Source organism: Myotis daubentonii, chromosome 5, assembly GCF_963259705.1.
Source record: "Myotis daubentonii chromosome 5, mMyoDau2.1, whole genome shotgun sequence".
Lineage (NCBI taxonomy): Eukaryota > Metazoa > Chordata > Mammalia > Chiroptera > Vespertilionidae > Myotis > Myotis daubentonii.
Genome location: NC_081844.1, coordinates 80,896,876 through 80,912,377, shown reverse-complemented (window position 1 = coordinate 80,912,377; position 15,502 = coordinate 80,896,876). Strand labels below are relative to the sequence as shown.

Below are 15,502 nucleotides of genomic sequence, written 5' to 3'. Positions count from 1 at the left end.
ACACACACACACACACATTTATATAATTTTTTTTTCTCCTAATTTCAAAGAGGAAGGGAAGGAAAAGCATCAATGAGAGAATCATTGATCGGCTGCCTCCTGCACGCCCCACATTGGGGATCAAGCCTACAGCCTAGGCATGTGCCCTGACTGGGAATCAAACCATGATCTTCTGGTTCATAGGTTGCCGCTCAATCACTGAGCCATGCTGGCCAGGCCAGATCTTTTTGGTTTTAAATACTTTTTAAAGTTTGTTAGGATGCTAACAAGCTAAAACAATACAGTCTTTATGAAGTGATGGAAAGGAGTTTAATGAGCCCAGGAAAATAACTGCAGTATACCCCCAAAGCAGTGCACAGATAGGCATGTAAATAAGCAGTGAAGCCTTAAAAGTTGGAAAAGTATGGACAAGGAGAACCATTAAAGGGACAAAGATTTTGGGTTGGTAGAGAAAGTGATGAATGAGTTTAGCAATCCTGGTTAAAGGTGTAGTATCTATGGTGGGGGCAATAGGGAGACGTAATTAGAACAGGGATCACCTAAGGAATAACGAAGTACAAATACCAGACCAAGGAAGCAAAGTAGGGTTTGATTTATGGAGTACTTTGGCAGATTGATAAGTTTATATTGAGGGAATGGCTGTTGTAAAGTCTTGCACAGGAAGAGTTGAGAGCAGATTGGATTAAAGAGAAATTGACACCCTAACCGGTTTGGCTAAGTGGATAGAGCGTTGGCTTGCGACTGAAAGGTCCCAGGTTCAATTCCAGTCAAGGGCATGTACCTTGGTTGCAGGCACATCCCCAGTAGGAGGTGTGCAGGAAGCAGCTGTTCGATGTTTCTCATCAATGTTTCTAACTCTATATCTTCCTCTCTGTAAAAAAACAATAAATATTGTACATATTTTTAAAAAAAGAAATTGACCAGGGCGGAGGGGGAGGGGGGGAATATAGCATTCATTGAGGAACAAAGAATGGGTATTGAGAAAAATGGTGGAAGAAAACTGGGAAGTGGACTTGCTTACCAAATGCAGGAGATGAGTTAAAACAGGATCAAGAAATAGTGTTGATGGGGATAAGGAAATTGGAGAGAGCAAATGATTTTGGAGATAATCAGGAAGAGAAGTTATCTTAGTTTTTGAAATGTTGAGTTGAAGCAGATGGTAGAGCACCAAAAGGGAATTGACCTTTGGGTACAGGGAGAAATGAGACCAGAATGCATATCCGTTAAAGACAGATTTTGGGAGCCACCTGAAAAGATATCAAAATTGAAACCTCAAAGTCTATACATTTTTAAAAGTATGTATCAATGAGGAAGTAAAAGGACTAAGCAAGAACATAGACAAGGATTTATTGAAAGTTTTAAAGGGAGAGAACAAAGGGGTAAGAAAATCAGGATAGCGTAATGAAAGGAAAGGAAGATATTTTTAAAACGATGTTGCGCTTTTCATTCTGAGAAGTGAGAATTGGATATAACGGGTAATCTTAAAGTGTGTTTTGAGGATTTAATGGTTCATAGGTTCATACCTATACACTGAGGAAAATATCACTTATTCCTCAAATTTATTGCCTTGCAGTTGATTTTAAGAATGATTTGGGATAGAGGAATTTTTTTCAGCTAACTATGGTCCAGTTCTTTATTTTTTATATATTTTTCAATTACAATTAACAATATTATTTTGTATTAGTTTCAGGTGTACACCATAGTGGTTAGATAATCATATACTTGGCAAAGTGTTCCCCCTGATATTTCTAGTACTCACCTGGCACCATTCATATTTATTGCAATATTGTTGACTATATTTCCTATGCTGTACTTAATGCTCTATTTCTTTCTCTTTTGGAGTATAAGGAAGTCCAAGAAAAAAATACTTATCGGGTAATATCTTTATTATACTGTTTGACACGGGACTTTTTCTTTATTCCCAATGACAGATCATTTTGTCTCCTGGTATCTCGTTTCAGCTATTTTTTGTTGTTACTAATGAGTAGAAATACATTTCTGTCCCCTTATCTTTCTAATGAACTTGGGAGATGAGATGCAAATGCCTTAGGAATATTGATTTGAGTGAATTTAATGCTTTTTTTTTTCTGTGTATTTACAGATGGGGCGTGAGTGGGTTTGGTTGGATTCTGAACAAGACTATCCCAATGACTCTGAGTTGAGCAACAACTGCAGGTCCCTCTTCAGCTCGTGGGACTCCAGTCTGGATCTTGATGTGGGCAGCTGGAGGGAAACTGAGGAGCCAGGGACTGAGGAATTAGTGGAAAGCAGCCCAGGGACAGAATCTAGTGAGCTGCTTATGGGGGACGGAGGCAGTGAGGAATCTCAGGAAGAGACACAGCAAATCAGCCACCAGAACCTCCTCCACTTTCTCTCTGAGGTAATGGGGAGTCATTATTTCCAAAGTTGGAAGAGTCTTAATGCTAAGAGAATGCTTACTCATATATATTTTTACCATTCTTAATATTATTTACTGAAATACATGCTCCACAGTGGCAGGGACTAAGTTCATTGCTGTGTCTTCAGCACTTGGTACTAACACAAAATATGCTTCAAATGTGTACTTTTGGGCTGAATATTATAAAATCCAGTTATTGGGACCCTGACAGGAAATGATATTTCTGTATGCTGGTCTACCTTATAAGAGTATCCTTGCAATTCATTCTTTCAGTCATGAGATGATTCTTGCCCAAACTCACCTTAAAGCTTATAACGTATGACATTAAGGCAGTAATTTATAGTGTTTTTATTACCCTAGTTAAGGTCTGAGGATCAGAAATAGAATTTGACAGTTTATATTTATGCAGCAACTACACACACATTCAGCAGAATATAGGTCAAGATCAGCAAGAATCCAGTTCAAATGTTGCCATTTCTGTTTTGGCAGACAAAATTTTCAGCAGTTTGGTAGCCAGTCCCAATTGATCAGAGTTGACACTTGAGGTGAAAATGTAGAACATAAGCTCCTTGAGGCAAGAACAATATCTTGTTTACTGTTAGGTCCTTACCAACTAGTAATAGTGCCTGTGTATCCTTCCTATATAATAAAAGCCTAATATGCTAAGTGTCCGGTTGACTGGTCGGCCGTTCAACGAATCAAAGCATAATATGCTAGTGATATGCTAAGGCCGCTCAACCGCTCACTATGACGTGCACTGACCACCAGCGGGCAGACGCTTCAACCAGTAGGTTAGCTTGCTGCTGGGGTCCAGCCAATAGGGACTGAGCAAGATGGGCCGGACATGCCCTGGAGCCCTCCCGCGGTCCCTTCCTGGCTGGCCAACCTCCCATATCCCTCCCCGGCCCTGATCGTGCACTGGTGGGGTCCCTTGGCCTGGCCTGCACCCTCTCACAATCTGGGACCCCTCAAGGGATTCCAGAGATTGTCAGAGAGCCGGTTTTGGCCCGATCCCACAGGCCAGGCTGAGGGACCCCACTGGTGCACAAATTCGTGCACCGGGCGTCCAGTATAAGATATTGAATGAATTTTAAATGATTGGAAAAGTTAATCTATTTGCCATCTCAGGCTTAGACACAGTGGCAGTGTAATCATGTGGCATTATTGATATATAGATTATGATTTCTATTGATGTTTCTAATCTAACGATAGACTATGATTGCAGGTAGCTTATTTAATGGAGCCATTGTGCATTAGCAGCAAAGAATCAAGTGAAGGTTGCTGCCCTTCACCTGATACCAGACAAGAGGAAAGGGAAATTGAAGCTACTGAAGGAGATGAGGAACCCTGCAGAGAGCCTGAAGAGCTTTCAGCTAAGGTAGAACCATTGGTAGCTGAGGAGTCACTGGGAGAAAATGGAAGGCCAGAGATGGCTCCAGCTCCCTCAGATATTTGTGCAGTTTGGGGACTACCAACAGAGAATGAAGAGGTAAGTGAATAACTTAAATCGGCTGTCTAGCTCTCTGCACAGGGAGGCAGAGCAGAGTGGTAGAGCACATAGGTAACTCCAGAGTTCAACTACCTGGGTCCAGATCTTGGTTTTAGCATCAATTAGCTGTGGGACCTTAAGCATGTTAGTGAACATTTTAGAACCTCAGTTTTCTCTGCTGTAACTGGAATTATTTCTTTCTCTACCTTATATTTTTGCTGTGAAGTTAAATGATAATTCATGGGAAAAACTTCTTATAGGGCCTAGTTCATAGTAAGCAATCAGTAAAATTCACAATTTATAATATCATTAATATTATCTGAACAGTTAGACTAGTTAGCTCCAGGACCACAAAAATAATGAAAATTTTAAAAGGATACAGCGTCCGCCCTAGCCAGTTTTCTCAGTGGTTAGAGCATCACCCTGGTGACTGAGCAGTCGCAGGCTTGATTCTGGTCAAGGGCATGTACCTTGGTTGCAGGTTCGATCCCTGGCCCTGATTGGGGCAAATGCAGGAGGGAACCAATCAGTGTCCCTCACATTGATGTTTCCCTCTGTACCCCTCCCTTCCACTCTCTCTAAAAATCAATGGAAAAAATATCCTCAGGTGAGGATTAACTAACTAGATAAATAAATCTATATAAAAGCCTAAGCAACCTTTTGACCTTTTGCTATGAAGCACACTGACCACCAGGGGGCAGACGCTCAATGCAGGAACTGCCTCCTGGTGGTCAGTGCGCTCCCACAGTGGGAGTATCACTCAGCTGACTGATGGGCGCCAGATGCCAGGCTCACAGCTGGTGAGCGGCTCTGTGGTGCGAGCCTCTCCTGCAGACATTTCCCCTGTGCACCCCTACCCCACCTGGACCAGGACCGTGACCAGGATCAGGACCGACATCAGGACTTATTGGGCGTGAGCCTGCTGCTGCTTCTTGGTCATGGGTGCGCTGGTATTACCCTATGAAGGGTGTGCAGAGACCGCAGCGGAGGGGCAGTGAGCCTACCAAGCTGCAAGCGGTGGTGGTGGTGGCGGCCGGGCTCAGGCTCCTCCCCAACCATCTGCTTCTCACACTACTACATCCCTCGGGGGATGTTGGATTGCCAGTTTTGGTCCCATCCCCACAGGCCACGCCAAGGGACCCCACCAGTGCACAAATCCGTGCCCCGGGCCTCTAGTAAATAAATAAAAGGATACAGCATCCATCTAGAATTGAATATATTGCTTTTTTATTTTTTTCTTGGAGTACAGAGTCAAAGTTCTCCAGCAAGATTGTTAACAAGAATTGACTTAGGTCTAGTTAAGTCATATTTCTCTAATTTCTTTTATAGCTTTATATATTTGGCCTCTTCTCACCTTAAGGTCAGCTGTCATTTACTTCATACATGTAAAATTATCTTGCAGAGGCCCTGAACGTGTAGTTCAGTTGGTTAGAGCACTAACCCAGTACTCCAAGGTAGTGGGTTCAATCCCTGGTCATGGTACATACAAGAAACAACCAATGAAAAAATAAATAAATTAATTTTTTAAAAAAGAAAGAAACAACCAATGAATGCATAAATAAATGGAATAATAAATCTCTCAGTAATAAAAATAAATAAATTAAAATTACCTTGCAGATAGTAAATCTTTTTTTAAAGTTTCCATTGTTTCCTGGCACTCCTAGGGAGAGGTTCAGCAAGAATCCAAAGAAGAGGACCAGGGCGAAGGGTATGTGTCAGAGATGGAAGACCGGCCCTCCTCAGGTGAGTGTGATGATGGCTCTAGCATTCAGGAGGCTCCTCTGGTGGATGTCCTTTTCAGCCATTCTACTTCCTCAAATCTGTAAGTATGGATACTTATCCAAGCTTGTTAGGATTTATGCTTTTACTTCTGTTTATGCCTGTTTGAATTGTTAGCATGAATATAGATTACTTTTGCAAAGTAAAAAAAGGAAATTAGAGTTGGAAAACACTAGAAATAGAATTAAATATAATTTTACTGTATAAATATAAGTCTATATGCTTTCCTCTTACAAAACAAGTCTGTTTTATCAACATTAAGAATCTCTTTCATAAATAATCCTTCTTTCTAATCTTTATTCAGGCAATATTGCTAATTCAGATTGTCCCTCATGTCTATTATACAAACTATACTTCTTTTAAAAATACTAAGGCAGGCTCTAACCAGTTAGCTCAGTTCGTTAGAGCATTTCCTGATACACCAGGTTATAGGCTCAATCCTTGGTCAGGGCACATATAAGAATTAACCAATGAATGCATAAATATGTGAAACAACAAATCGATGTCTTTCTTGCTCTCGCTCACTCTCTCCCTCTCTCCCCCCTTCCTCTCTCTCTAAAATCAATCAACAAATTAATTAATTAAAAAAATACTAAGACAGCTCCTATTAACTTGAAATGAAAAATTATTTTGAAGTTATGATCTCTCTGTTCCTTTTTCACAAATCTTAGTAAAGTGTTTATATGCTTGTCTCATCTTTTTATAAGTAATTATGGGGCCAAAGGTTACATTTTAGAATTTTTTTCTTTTTAGTAAACTGAATTTTTTTCTAAGTCAGAAAACAAAGTTATTTTTGTTATGACAATAAATAATTCCTTTTCTGGGTCTGATCTTTTGTCCATTGAGAGAAGATAGCATGAACAGTTTTGTTTTCACTATATTCCTGATCCACCCACATATCTGTGGAAAGGCAAACCAATAATTATTTTAGCCTTTTTAAATTTAAGGCATACAACTGAACCATGTATATATATTTTTTAAATAGCAGATTTCAAATTTTTGTTATACAAATAGAATACAGCTTAAAAACTAGGTTATTGAAGAATTGCTTCTTTTGCTTTTCTCTAACTGTGTATGAGAAGATGGCATGTGATAACTATCTAAAAAACAGGACATCTCTAATCTGGGATGAATTATTTCAAGATATTTCAGTGTCTTGAATGGCAATAGATATTAGTAATTGAGTTTGCTTGGTCAGATAGTTTAAGGAGAACTAGAAAGCTGAGTTCTTGTGCTGTCATTGGGAAGGTTAAAACTACTTGGAGGGATAGACATTCTCCAGGCCCCTCTTTTCTGTCTTCACCCTTAGTCTGTACTGACTCTCAAGAGTAGAGAGAAGTAGAGCCTTTGGAGCATCACTGCCAGTCTGCAGCTTCTTTCCACTCCCACACTTTTTATTATTATTAAAGTAATTAATTAATTAATTTTAATTTCTCTAGATTCCTTATTTTTTATTTTTATTGATTTCAGAGAGGAAAGTAGAGGGGGATAGAGATAGAAACATCAGTGATGAGAGAGAATCATCGACTGGCTGCCTCCTGCAGGCCCCATACTGGGGATCGAGCCCGCAACCCAAGCATGTGCCTTTGACAGGAATCGAACCCAGGACTCTTCAGTCCCCAGGCCGATGCTCTGAGCCAAACCAGCTAGGGCTCCACTCCCACACTTGTAGTTGCTTGCCATGCATTTCTAAATAGGTGGAAATAAAGATAAGCAGCAGGTTGTTTCTTAAAATATTGCAAAGGCGATTGATTATGAGGTTACATAACCTAGTGCAGTACCTTTCATATAATGGAAACGTATTAAATATCTGTTGCATAGATGTGTGAATAAATTGCACTAGCACCAAGGAGTTATTATTCATTCTGGTTGACTGATCAGAAACAAAGGAAGTTTTTTGCAGGACTTTAAATGCCTTGCTCTGATAGGGTCCTGTGTTTAAGGATAAGTTGATTTTTGTGGTATATAGTTTAGATGCAGGTAAGATATTACATCATGAAAATAAACAGTTATGTGAAGCTGCTCAAATTGGAGAAAGATAAAATGAGATGTGAGTTGTTCTCAAATGGATGCACACTATAAGGTACATAAAGCAAAATGAGGGTATGAAGACTTAGCTGTGAAGAGAACTCATTTAGAGAAAATAATAGGGTGGATAATGTTTAACTTTTGGAGTAAATAGAAAACTTGCCAACTTGGAAAATTATAAAAATAAATAGACCTGATTGGGTAGTTCAATTGGTTAGAGCGTTGTCCTCCCTATATGTCAAGGTTGTGGCTTTAATCCCTGGTGAGGGCACATGCAAGAGGCAACCAATAATGCATGAAGAAGTGGAAAAACGGATAAATGTTTCTCTCTCCCTCTCTTAAAAAAGAAAAAGAAAGCATTGAACAGTTTCATCTCTGAAGAAAAACTAAATAGATAGTTTAACTCAGAGAAGGAATGGCCATGAGAATAAATGAAATTTTCTTAGGTATTTTAAGAGTTACTATATAGAGGAGAGCGAAAGGGAAAAATACTTAAATTGTGTAGCAATCAGACAAAATGTGAGAATTCTTTGGGATGTGAAACCAAGTATTTACTTCTGTGGAGACATAGTTATCAATGTGTCATATTTTTACATAAAAACAGGACTAGATTCATTTATCAGATACTTAATTGAGCACCTACTATGTGCCAGGCACTTGGGAAATATCAGTGAAAAAAGACTACTTTCATAGATCAGTATTTTAGAGTCACAGGTGTTAATGAGCAAATCAGCAAAGAGACCTGCTGGAGGCAATTATAGATTTGTAATATACTTTATAAAATGATAACTACTTCATTGAGTAATAGTGATTAGTAAGAGAATATTTATAGAATTTGGGGTCCCTTATGGAAGCATTATTTTTTTATTCTTATATTGTTATTAAGTAGGAACACTGTCTTGAGAAAACCTCATTACTCCCTAGGAGAGACAGAATGCCATTTTTAAAGTTATTGTTTCTTTTCTGTCCTTTTTTATCCCATAGGTCTGATCTAAGCCAGAGTGATCCTGTTCAGGATCACTTACTATTTAAGAAGACTCTCCTGCCAGTATGGAAGATGATTGCCAGTCACAGGTAGGTCTCCAAACCACTGTTGGTGCTCATAGCGATTTTTCTCATTTAGAGTGACTGGCTTCATCTGACACTGGCTTCATCCTTTCTGGATTTGCCCCCTAACAGGTTCAGCAGTCCTTTTCTGAAGCCAGTGTCAGAAAGGCAGGCCCCAGGATACAAGGATGTGGTGAAAAGGTCAGTGGAAAAGGGGGCAAGAAAGGTTGGTTGCTTTTATGTCTGTCTTTTCTTACATTATTTTCCATCTATTAAATTATTTATTTCATTTATATTACTTACAAACTTAAGATAAACTTTATAACTGAACAAGTTTGTAAAGTTATGGTGAGCTCAGTCTTTTTTTTTAAAAAAAATATTTTATTGATTTTTTACAGAGAAGAAGGGAGAGGGATAGAGAATTAGAAACATTGATGAGAGAGATCAATTAGCTGCCTCCTGCACGCCCCCCACTGGGGATGTGCCCGCAACCAAGGTACATGCCCTTGACCCTTCAGTCCGCAGGCCAACGCTCTATCCACTGAGCCAAACCAGTTCGGCAGTGAGCTCAGTCTTTATTTGAGAAGGAATGAAGGGGAACAAAAAGATAAAATAGGCTTATTTTAATTGTTAAATTTTTGGTAATATGATTCATTTATTATGATCTTACATTTGCCTTCAGTAGTTTTGTTTGTTGTTTTAAATATATTTTTTTATTGATTTCAGAGAGGGAATGAGAGGGAAAGAGATAGAAACATCAATGATGACAGAGAATCATTGATTGGCTGCCTCCTGCATGCTCCTTACTTGGGATCGAGCCTGCAACCCGAGCATGTGCTCTTGACCAAAATGGAACCCAGGACCCTTCAGTCCGAAGTCTGATGCTCTATCCACTGAGCCAAACCAGCTAGGGCACCTTCAGTAGTTTTTTTGACATTGTTCTTTTGGAGCAAAATTTTAAAAGGAACACTGTATTCATTCTGACAGTTATAGGTATGGCTAAGGCAAAGGTGATAATCAAAATGATGTTAAAAACATTGGCTGGTTGCAGTATTTTGGATTTTTATAGCATGTTTCATTTAAACTGCTGTCATAAATAAAGTGATGAACAAAATAGATCCAGAGACATAGAAATATGGAACAGACTGTCAAATATCAGAGAGAAGGTGGGGGTGTGTGTGGGGGAGAGATCAAAGAACTTGTATAGATATATGCATAACCCATGGATTCAGACAATAGGGTGGTAAAGGGATTGGGGGACTGGGGGTGGGCTAGAAGGGATCAATGAGGGGAAAAGAGGGACATATGTTATACTTTCAACAATAAAGATTTAAAAAATAGAAATAAGTAAATAAAAAATGCTGTCATAAACCAGAATGTTAATCCTATCTAATAATAGACAAACATGGTAATTGACCGCACCTTTGCTACGCCTCCTGTAGGCTAATCAGCAAGATACGCAAATTAACCGCCAACAAAGATGGCGGTTAATTTGCATACATAGGTGCCAAGCGGTGGAGCGAAGACTGAAGGTGGCTCCAGCCGGAGCAGTGAAGGCTTGAAGGCGGCTCCAGCTGGAGCAAAGGACTGAGTCCCGGGTGCCGGCGGAAAACTGGTGCCGGCAGCCAGGGGAAGAGAAGGCCTATTGCACGAATCTTTTCATGCAACAGGCCTCTAATAGAGTATAAAAGATCAGGAAAGGACCATTGGAGACAGATTCCTTCATTCTATAGATAAGGAAACTAAGTCTCAGAGGTGGTCTTCACTTGCCTGTGATCAGTGAATAGCAGAGCTGGAACTAAATCCAGATTCTTTTTTTTTTTTTAATATATTATTTTATTTCAAAGAGGAAGTGTTGGGGTCCAGCCCCAACAGGTCCAGGGGTTCCCCAAGGTGTGGACGGAGTCGGCGAGGAAAGAAGGACACAGAGGCAGTGTTCAGGTGATCATCATAGCCAGGTTCCTCCTAGCCAGGTTCCTCCCTTTATTGTCATCTAACATCTGTATTTATACTATTTGGTCTTAATCCTTTACATTCTATTCAAAAGGTTAGGGGTTTCTTATCTCCATTCAAGGTCACTCGATTCTATTAAGCTACAAGGAAGTAACTGAAGGAGGTTATTCTAAGTAAAGATTATGTAGTTTAAGCGTGATTGTTCGTAGTTAAAGTGATTACCCCTCTGGCACTTAGTTAAGGGGTTTACTGATTAAAAGCCTCACCTGGGGAAACAACCTTTCTTGGAGAGGTGACCTTGGTTAAAGAACATAGCGCTTAAGAAGGGGAGCAAACATATTAAGAACAGTATGCCATATACGCCAGGTCCCTTGAAACATCCCTGCAGCGACTGTGTCAAGCAGCCAGGGTGGATCGGCTTCCAGCAAGGAAGGAAGAGGGAGAGAGAGAGAGAAACATCAGTGATGAGAGAGAATCATTAATTGGCTGCTTCCTGCATGCCCCCCACTGGGGATTGAGCCCGTACCCAGGTATGTGCCCTGACAGGGAATTGAACCATGACCTCCTGGTTCATAGGTGGATGCTCAACCATTGAGACATGCTGGTCGGGCTAAATCCCAGATTCTTACCTCTCACTTCAGTCCTCTTTCTACACTACTGTTCCTTCACTTATATACCCACTCTCTGTGTTTCATTAATAATTTGTCTTAAGCCCTAGCTGGTTTGGCTCAGTGGATAGAGTGTTGGCCTATGGACTGAAGGGTCCTGGGGTCGATTCCAGTCAAGGGCCCAAGGGTTGTGGGCTCGATTCCCAATAGAGGGCATGCAGGAGGCAGCCGATTAATGATTCTCTCTCATCATTGATGTTTCTATCTCTATCCCCCTCTCCTTTCCTCTCTAAAATCAATAAAAATATATATATATATTAAAAAATAATAATTTGTCTTAATATTCACTTCTCACTCTTTTCTTCTCCATGAAAGGAGAAAAACAGCCCTGACCCGTTTGGCTTAGTGGATAGAGCGTCGGCCTGCGGACTGAAGGGTCCCAGGTTCGATTTCGGTCAGGGGCATGTACCTTGGTTGTGGGCACATCCCCAGTGGGAGGTGTGCAGGAGGCGGCTGATCGAAGTTTCTCTCTCATCGATGTTTCTAACTCTCTATCCCTCTCCCTTTCTCTCTGTAAAAAGTCAATAAAACATATTTTTTAAAAAAAAGAAAGGAGAAAAACACTCTCAGCTTTTGATTATGCAATAATAAAAGTAGATTTAATATCTAATATATGACTCCACATTGTAAATAATCAGTCAATAACTACCATATGACAAACTGATCATTGGAGTTATTTACAGCTTTGGTACCTGAGGCCAACCCTCCTCCTACAATAGTGACCATAGTGGTTGGGCCTATAGGTTCTGAAGTCAGACTGCCTCCCAATTAGATTCCAGGTTGTGTGACTTTGAGCTAGTACTTAACCCCTTCAGATCTCAGTTTGCTCATTGCCAGTTGGTTGTAATAATGGTACCTACCTTATAGGTTTATTGGGAGGTTTAACTGAGTTAATATGGAAAGTACCTAACTTAGTACTTGGCCTATTTTAGGTAGTAGCAGTCAAATGTTAACTGCTGTTGCTATTTTATTATATGATGAGGGTTGTTATCTTTACTACCATTTTCATTAAGAGCTAGTTACTGCCCTAGCTGGTTTGGCTCAATAGATAGAGCATCGGCCGAGGACTGAAACGTCCCAGGTTTAATTCCAGTCAAGGGCACGTACCTTAGTTGAAGGCTTGATTCCCAGGAACATGTGGGAGGCAACCAATCAATGTGTCTCTCTCACATTGATGTTTCTCTCTGTCTTTCCCCCTCCCTTTCACTCTGTCTAAAAATCACTGGAGCCCTAGCCAGTTTGGCTCAATGGATAGAGTGTCGGCCTGTGGACTGAAGGATCTTGGGTTCGGTTCCGGTCAAAGGCATGTACCTTGGTTGCAGGCTCCTCCCTGGCCCAGGCCCTGGTCAGGGCTCATGCACGAGGCAACCAATCGATACATCTCTCTCACATTGATATTTCTCTCTCTGTCTTTCTCTCTCTTCCACTCTCTCTAAACATCAATGGAAAAATATCCTCGGGTGAGGATTAACAAACAAAAAAAAATAAAGAAAGTGGGTTACTGCCCTGGCCTGTGCAGCTTAGTGGGTTGGTCATCGTCCTGTGCCCCTAATGGTTGCTGGTTCAATACCCAGTAGGAGGCAGCCGATCAATGTTTCATTCCTGCATAGATGTTTCTCTCTCTTCCTCTCCCTTTTTCTTTCTCTAAAAATCAATTTTTTAAAATGCATTAAAAACCCCCAAACTGGTTAGTTCCTCGAGAGAGCATGTTATGTCATCACATGTTCCACATGAAGGTTAGATTTCCTCTGTGTTTTTTTTCTTGGCCACCTGTAGACCCATGGACTTAACTACCCTGAAAAGGAATCTGTCTAAGGGGCGGATTCGCACCATGGCACAATTCCAGCGAGACTTGATGCTGATGTTCCAGAATGCTGTGATGTACAATGACTCTGATCATCATGTGTATCATATGGCTGTGGAGATGCAGCGAGAAGTCCTGGAGCAGATTCAGGTACTGTATGTAGACAGCTGCAAGAAAAATAAGTGTAATCTCTGGAATCAGATTTTAGAAAGTCTGAGAATAAGGGTGGGTGATGTTGAAGTGTTTCCAGAGTTTATGTTTAGAGGTGATTCAAGGATTAACATTTTACCTGCTGGTTTGGAAAATCCTGAGCCTCAGTAGGACCAGTTTTAACAGTGAAGTACTGAAGGGTTCTCAAGAGAGCTGTAATGGTAGTGGGAGCTCCTGCTGCCAGAGTCTCAAACCAGAGGGCTAAACATGTAAACCAGAGGCTGGCGTCACTGTCCATTTTAAATATTAATATTAATGTATGTTCACACTATCTGTCTATAGGGGATAAGATATAGTAGCCAGAAGATGACATTTGAGGGTTTCTTTTCTGGGTAACATCATATTTTACAGAAAAAAAGACTAATCAAATTTCACTGTGGAAAAGAAATTCAAACCTCTGTGGCTTTTAAGATTCATAGCTTGCTATCTGCCTTGACCTTGTAGGTGCTGAGTATTTGGCTAGACAAAAGAAGAAACTTAAATAGTCTGGAATGAGAACCAGCCAACCCAGCGCATGATGAAAAACCTGTTTTGTTAACCTGGAACTGCTACCCTGACCTTTTCTGGAATTTGGACCTCTCATTGAGACTGATCCAGAGAAGATCCCAGTACTTGTTTACCTTCTCTGTTGTCTTTCATAATAAGAATAATACCTTAACTCACAACCTAGGAGTCAAAGATGCCTGTGGACATAATTTTAAGAAAAGGGGGGAAACTTATTTGATGTAATAAATATCACCCATATCTTTGTTCTATATCTATAGGCTCAATTTAGAGGTAATTGGATTAGACCTCTTATGACTGCTCTATAAATAAATGTTATTTCACAAGTATAAGATTGCTTTTTAATGATTACAGAAGCTGGGAATAGAGGGGACAGCATCATTTGGTGAAATGAGGAAGGTATTTGACATGGAAGGGACATGGGGTGGGTGAAGGGAAAGTTTATGCTTTGTCTCATTTATAAAATGGGGATAATTGAAGCATGCTTCAAATGAGTAGGAGGATGAAAGAAGCTAAATTATGACGAAAATGTAAGAAAACGTCTAGTACGCTAAGATTCTTAAGGGGAATAAAAATGCCTGTGGCTGGCTCCCTTGATTAAGAGGAGCCCTCCAGAGGCTGTGAAACGGGCTGCTGGGATTGACTCTCTGCAGCCACCGTCCCTAAACTGGGTTTCACGTCTCCTAGCAACGAGCAGTGGTCGCACAGGACGAGTTAGCACTGAGGTGAGTGCCCTAGACCAACCTCAGACTCAGAATCTGCGGATGCAGCTGGGAGAGGTCCAGGGGACCTGGGATCCTACTTTCCAACCCTTCCTGACCCTACTATGCATAGTCATCCTGGCGGGCCGGGGCGCTGAACCTGTAGCTGTGTCGCGGAGAGTTGCCTACTCAGTCTCCGGTTGCTGCGCCTAAAGTCTTCCGCATTTCCAGCCTTCAAGTTGCCCTGTGGCATCTCCACCTCATTGAAAGTATTTAGGAATCTCTCTCCCCCTCTCCCTCTCCCTCTCCCTCTCCCTCTCCCTCTCCCTCTCTCCCTCTCCCTCTCCCTCTCCCTCTCTCCCTCTCCCTCTCCCTCTCCCTCTCTCCCTCTCTCCCTCTCTCCCTCTCTCCCTCTTCCTCTCTCCCTCTCTCTCTCTCTCCCTCTCTCCCTCTTCCTCTCTCCCTCTTCCTCTCTCCCTCTCCCCCTCTCTCCTTCTCTCTCTCTCTCCCTCTCCCTCTCTCCCTCTCTCCCTCTCTCCCTATTCCTCTCTCCCTCTTCCTCTCTCCCTCTCCCCCTCTCCTCTCTCTCTCTCCTTCTCTCAATCCTCATGGACATAGACAGTAGTGTAATGATTGCGGAGGGATGGGGTGGGGTGCAGGTGGAAGTGGGCATAGAGGGGATAAATAGTGATGATGGGGGAGACGGGGAGAAGAAAAGACAGTGTTCATGAAATCCCAAGGCACAACCGCAGAGTAGAAATTGTATTACAGGCATACCCCCTTTTATTGCACTTGCTTTCTTCACTACACAGGTATTGTATGTTTTACAAACTGAAGGCAAGACCCTCCCTCAGCAAAAAAGATGATCACACCCTTTATTGCGATACTTGAGACAGAACTTGCAATATCTCCCATGTATGC

At 41.2% G+C, this 15,502-nt stretch overlaps 1 protein-coding gene across 2 annotated transcripts; it reads left to right on the top strand.

Annotated features, from left to right (window-relative positions):
* Positions 1-1,365: 1,365 nt before the first annotated feature.
* Positions 1,366-14,192, top strand: LOC132235691 (bromodomain-containing protein 8-like). Of its 2 annotated transcripts, XM_059698496.1 has the most exons (7): positions 1,366-2,380; positions 3,624-3,887; positions 5,552-5,709; positions 8,679-8,768; positions 8,874-8,942; positions 13,139-13,316; positions 13,821-14,192. In XM_059698496.1, exons 1-7 carry the CDS (start codon positions 2,102-2,104, stop codon positions 13,869-13,871), a joined length of 1,089 nt encoding a protein of 362 aa, XP_059554479.1. In that variant the 5' UTR covers positions 1,366-2,101; the 3' UTR covers positions 13,872-14,192. The 2 variants fall into 2 exon arrangements, with proteins under 2 accessions (XP_059554479.1, XP_059554480.1); XM_059698497.1 differs by lacking the exon at positions 3,624-3,887.
* Positions 14,193-15,502: the final 1,310 nt, after the last annotated feature.

Coding starts and splice junctions, on each gene's coding strand:
- LOC132235691 (XM_059698496.1), top strand. CDS start 2,102: ATGGGGCGTGAGTGGGTTTGGTTGGATTCTGAACAAGACTATCCCAAT. Junction 2,381..3,623: donor TCCTCCACTTTCTCTCTGAG/GTAATGGGGAGT, acceptor CTATGATTGCAG/GTAGCTTATTTAATGGAGCC. Junction 13,317..13,820: donor AAGTCCTGGAGCAGATTCAG/GTACTGTATGTA, acceptor TTGACCTTGTAG/GTGCTGAGTATTTGGCTAGA.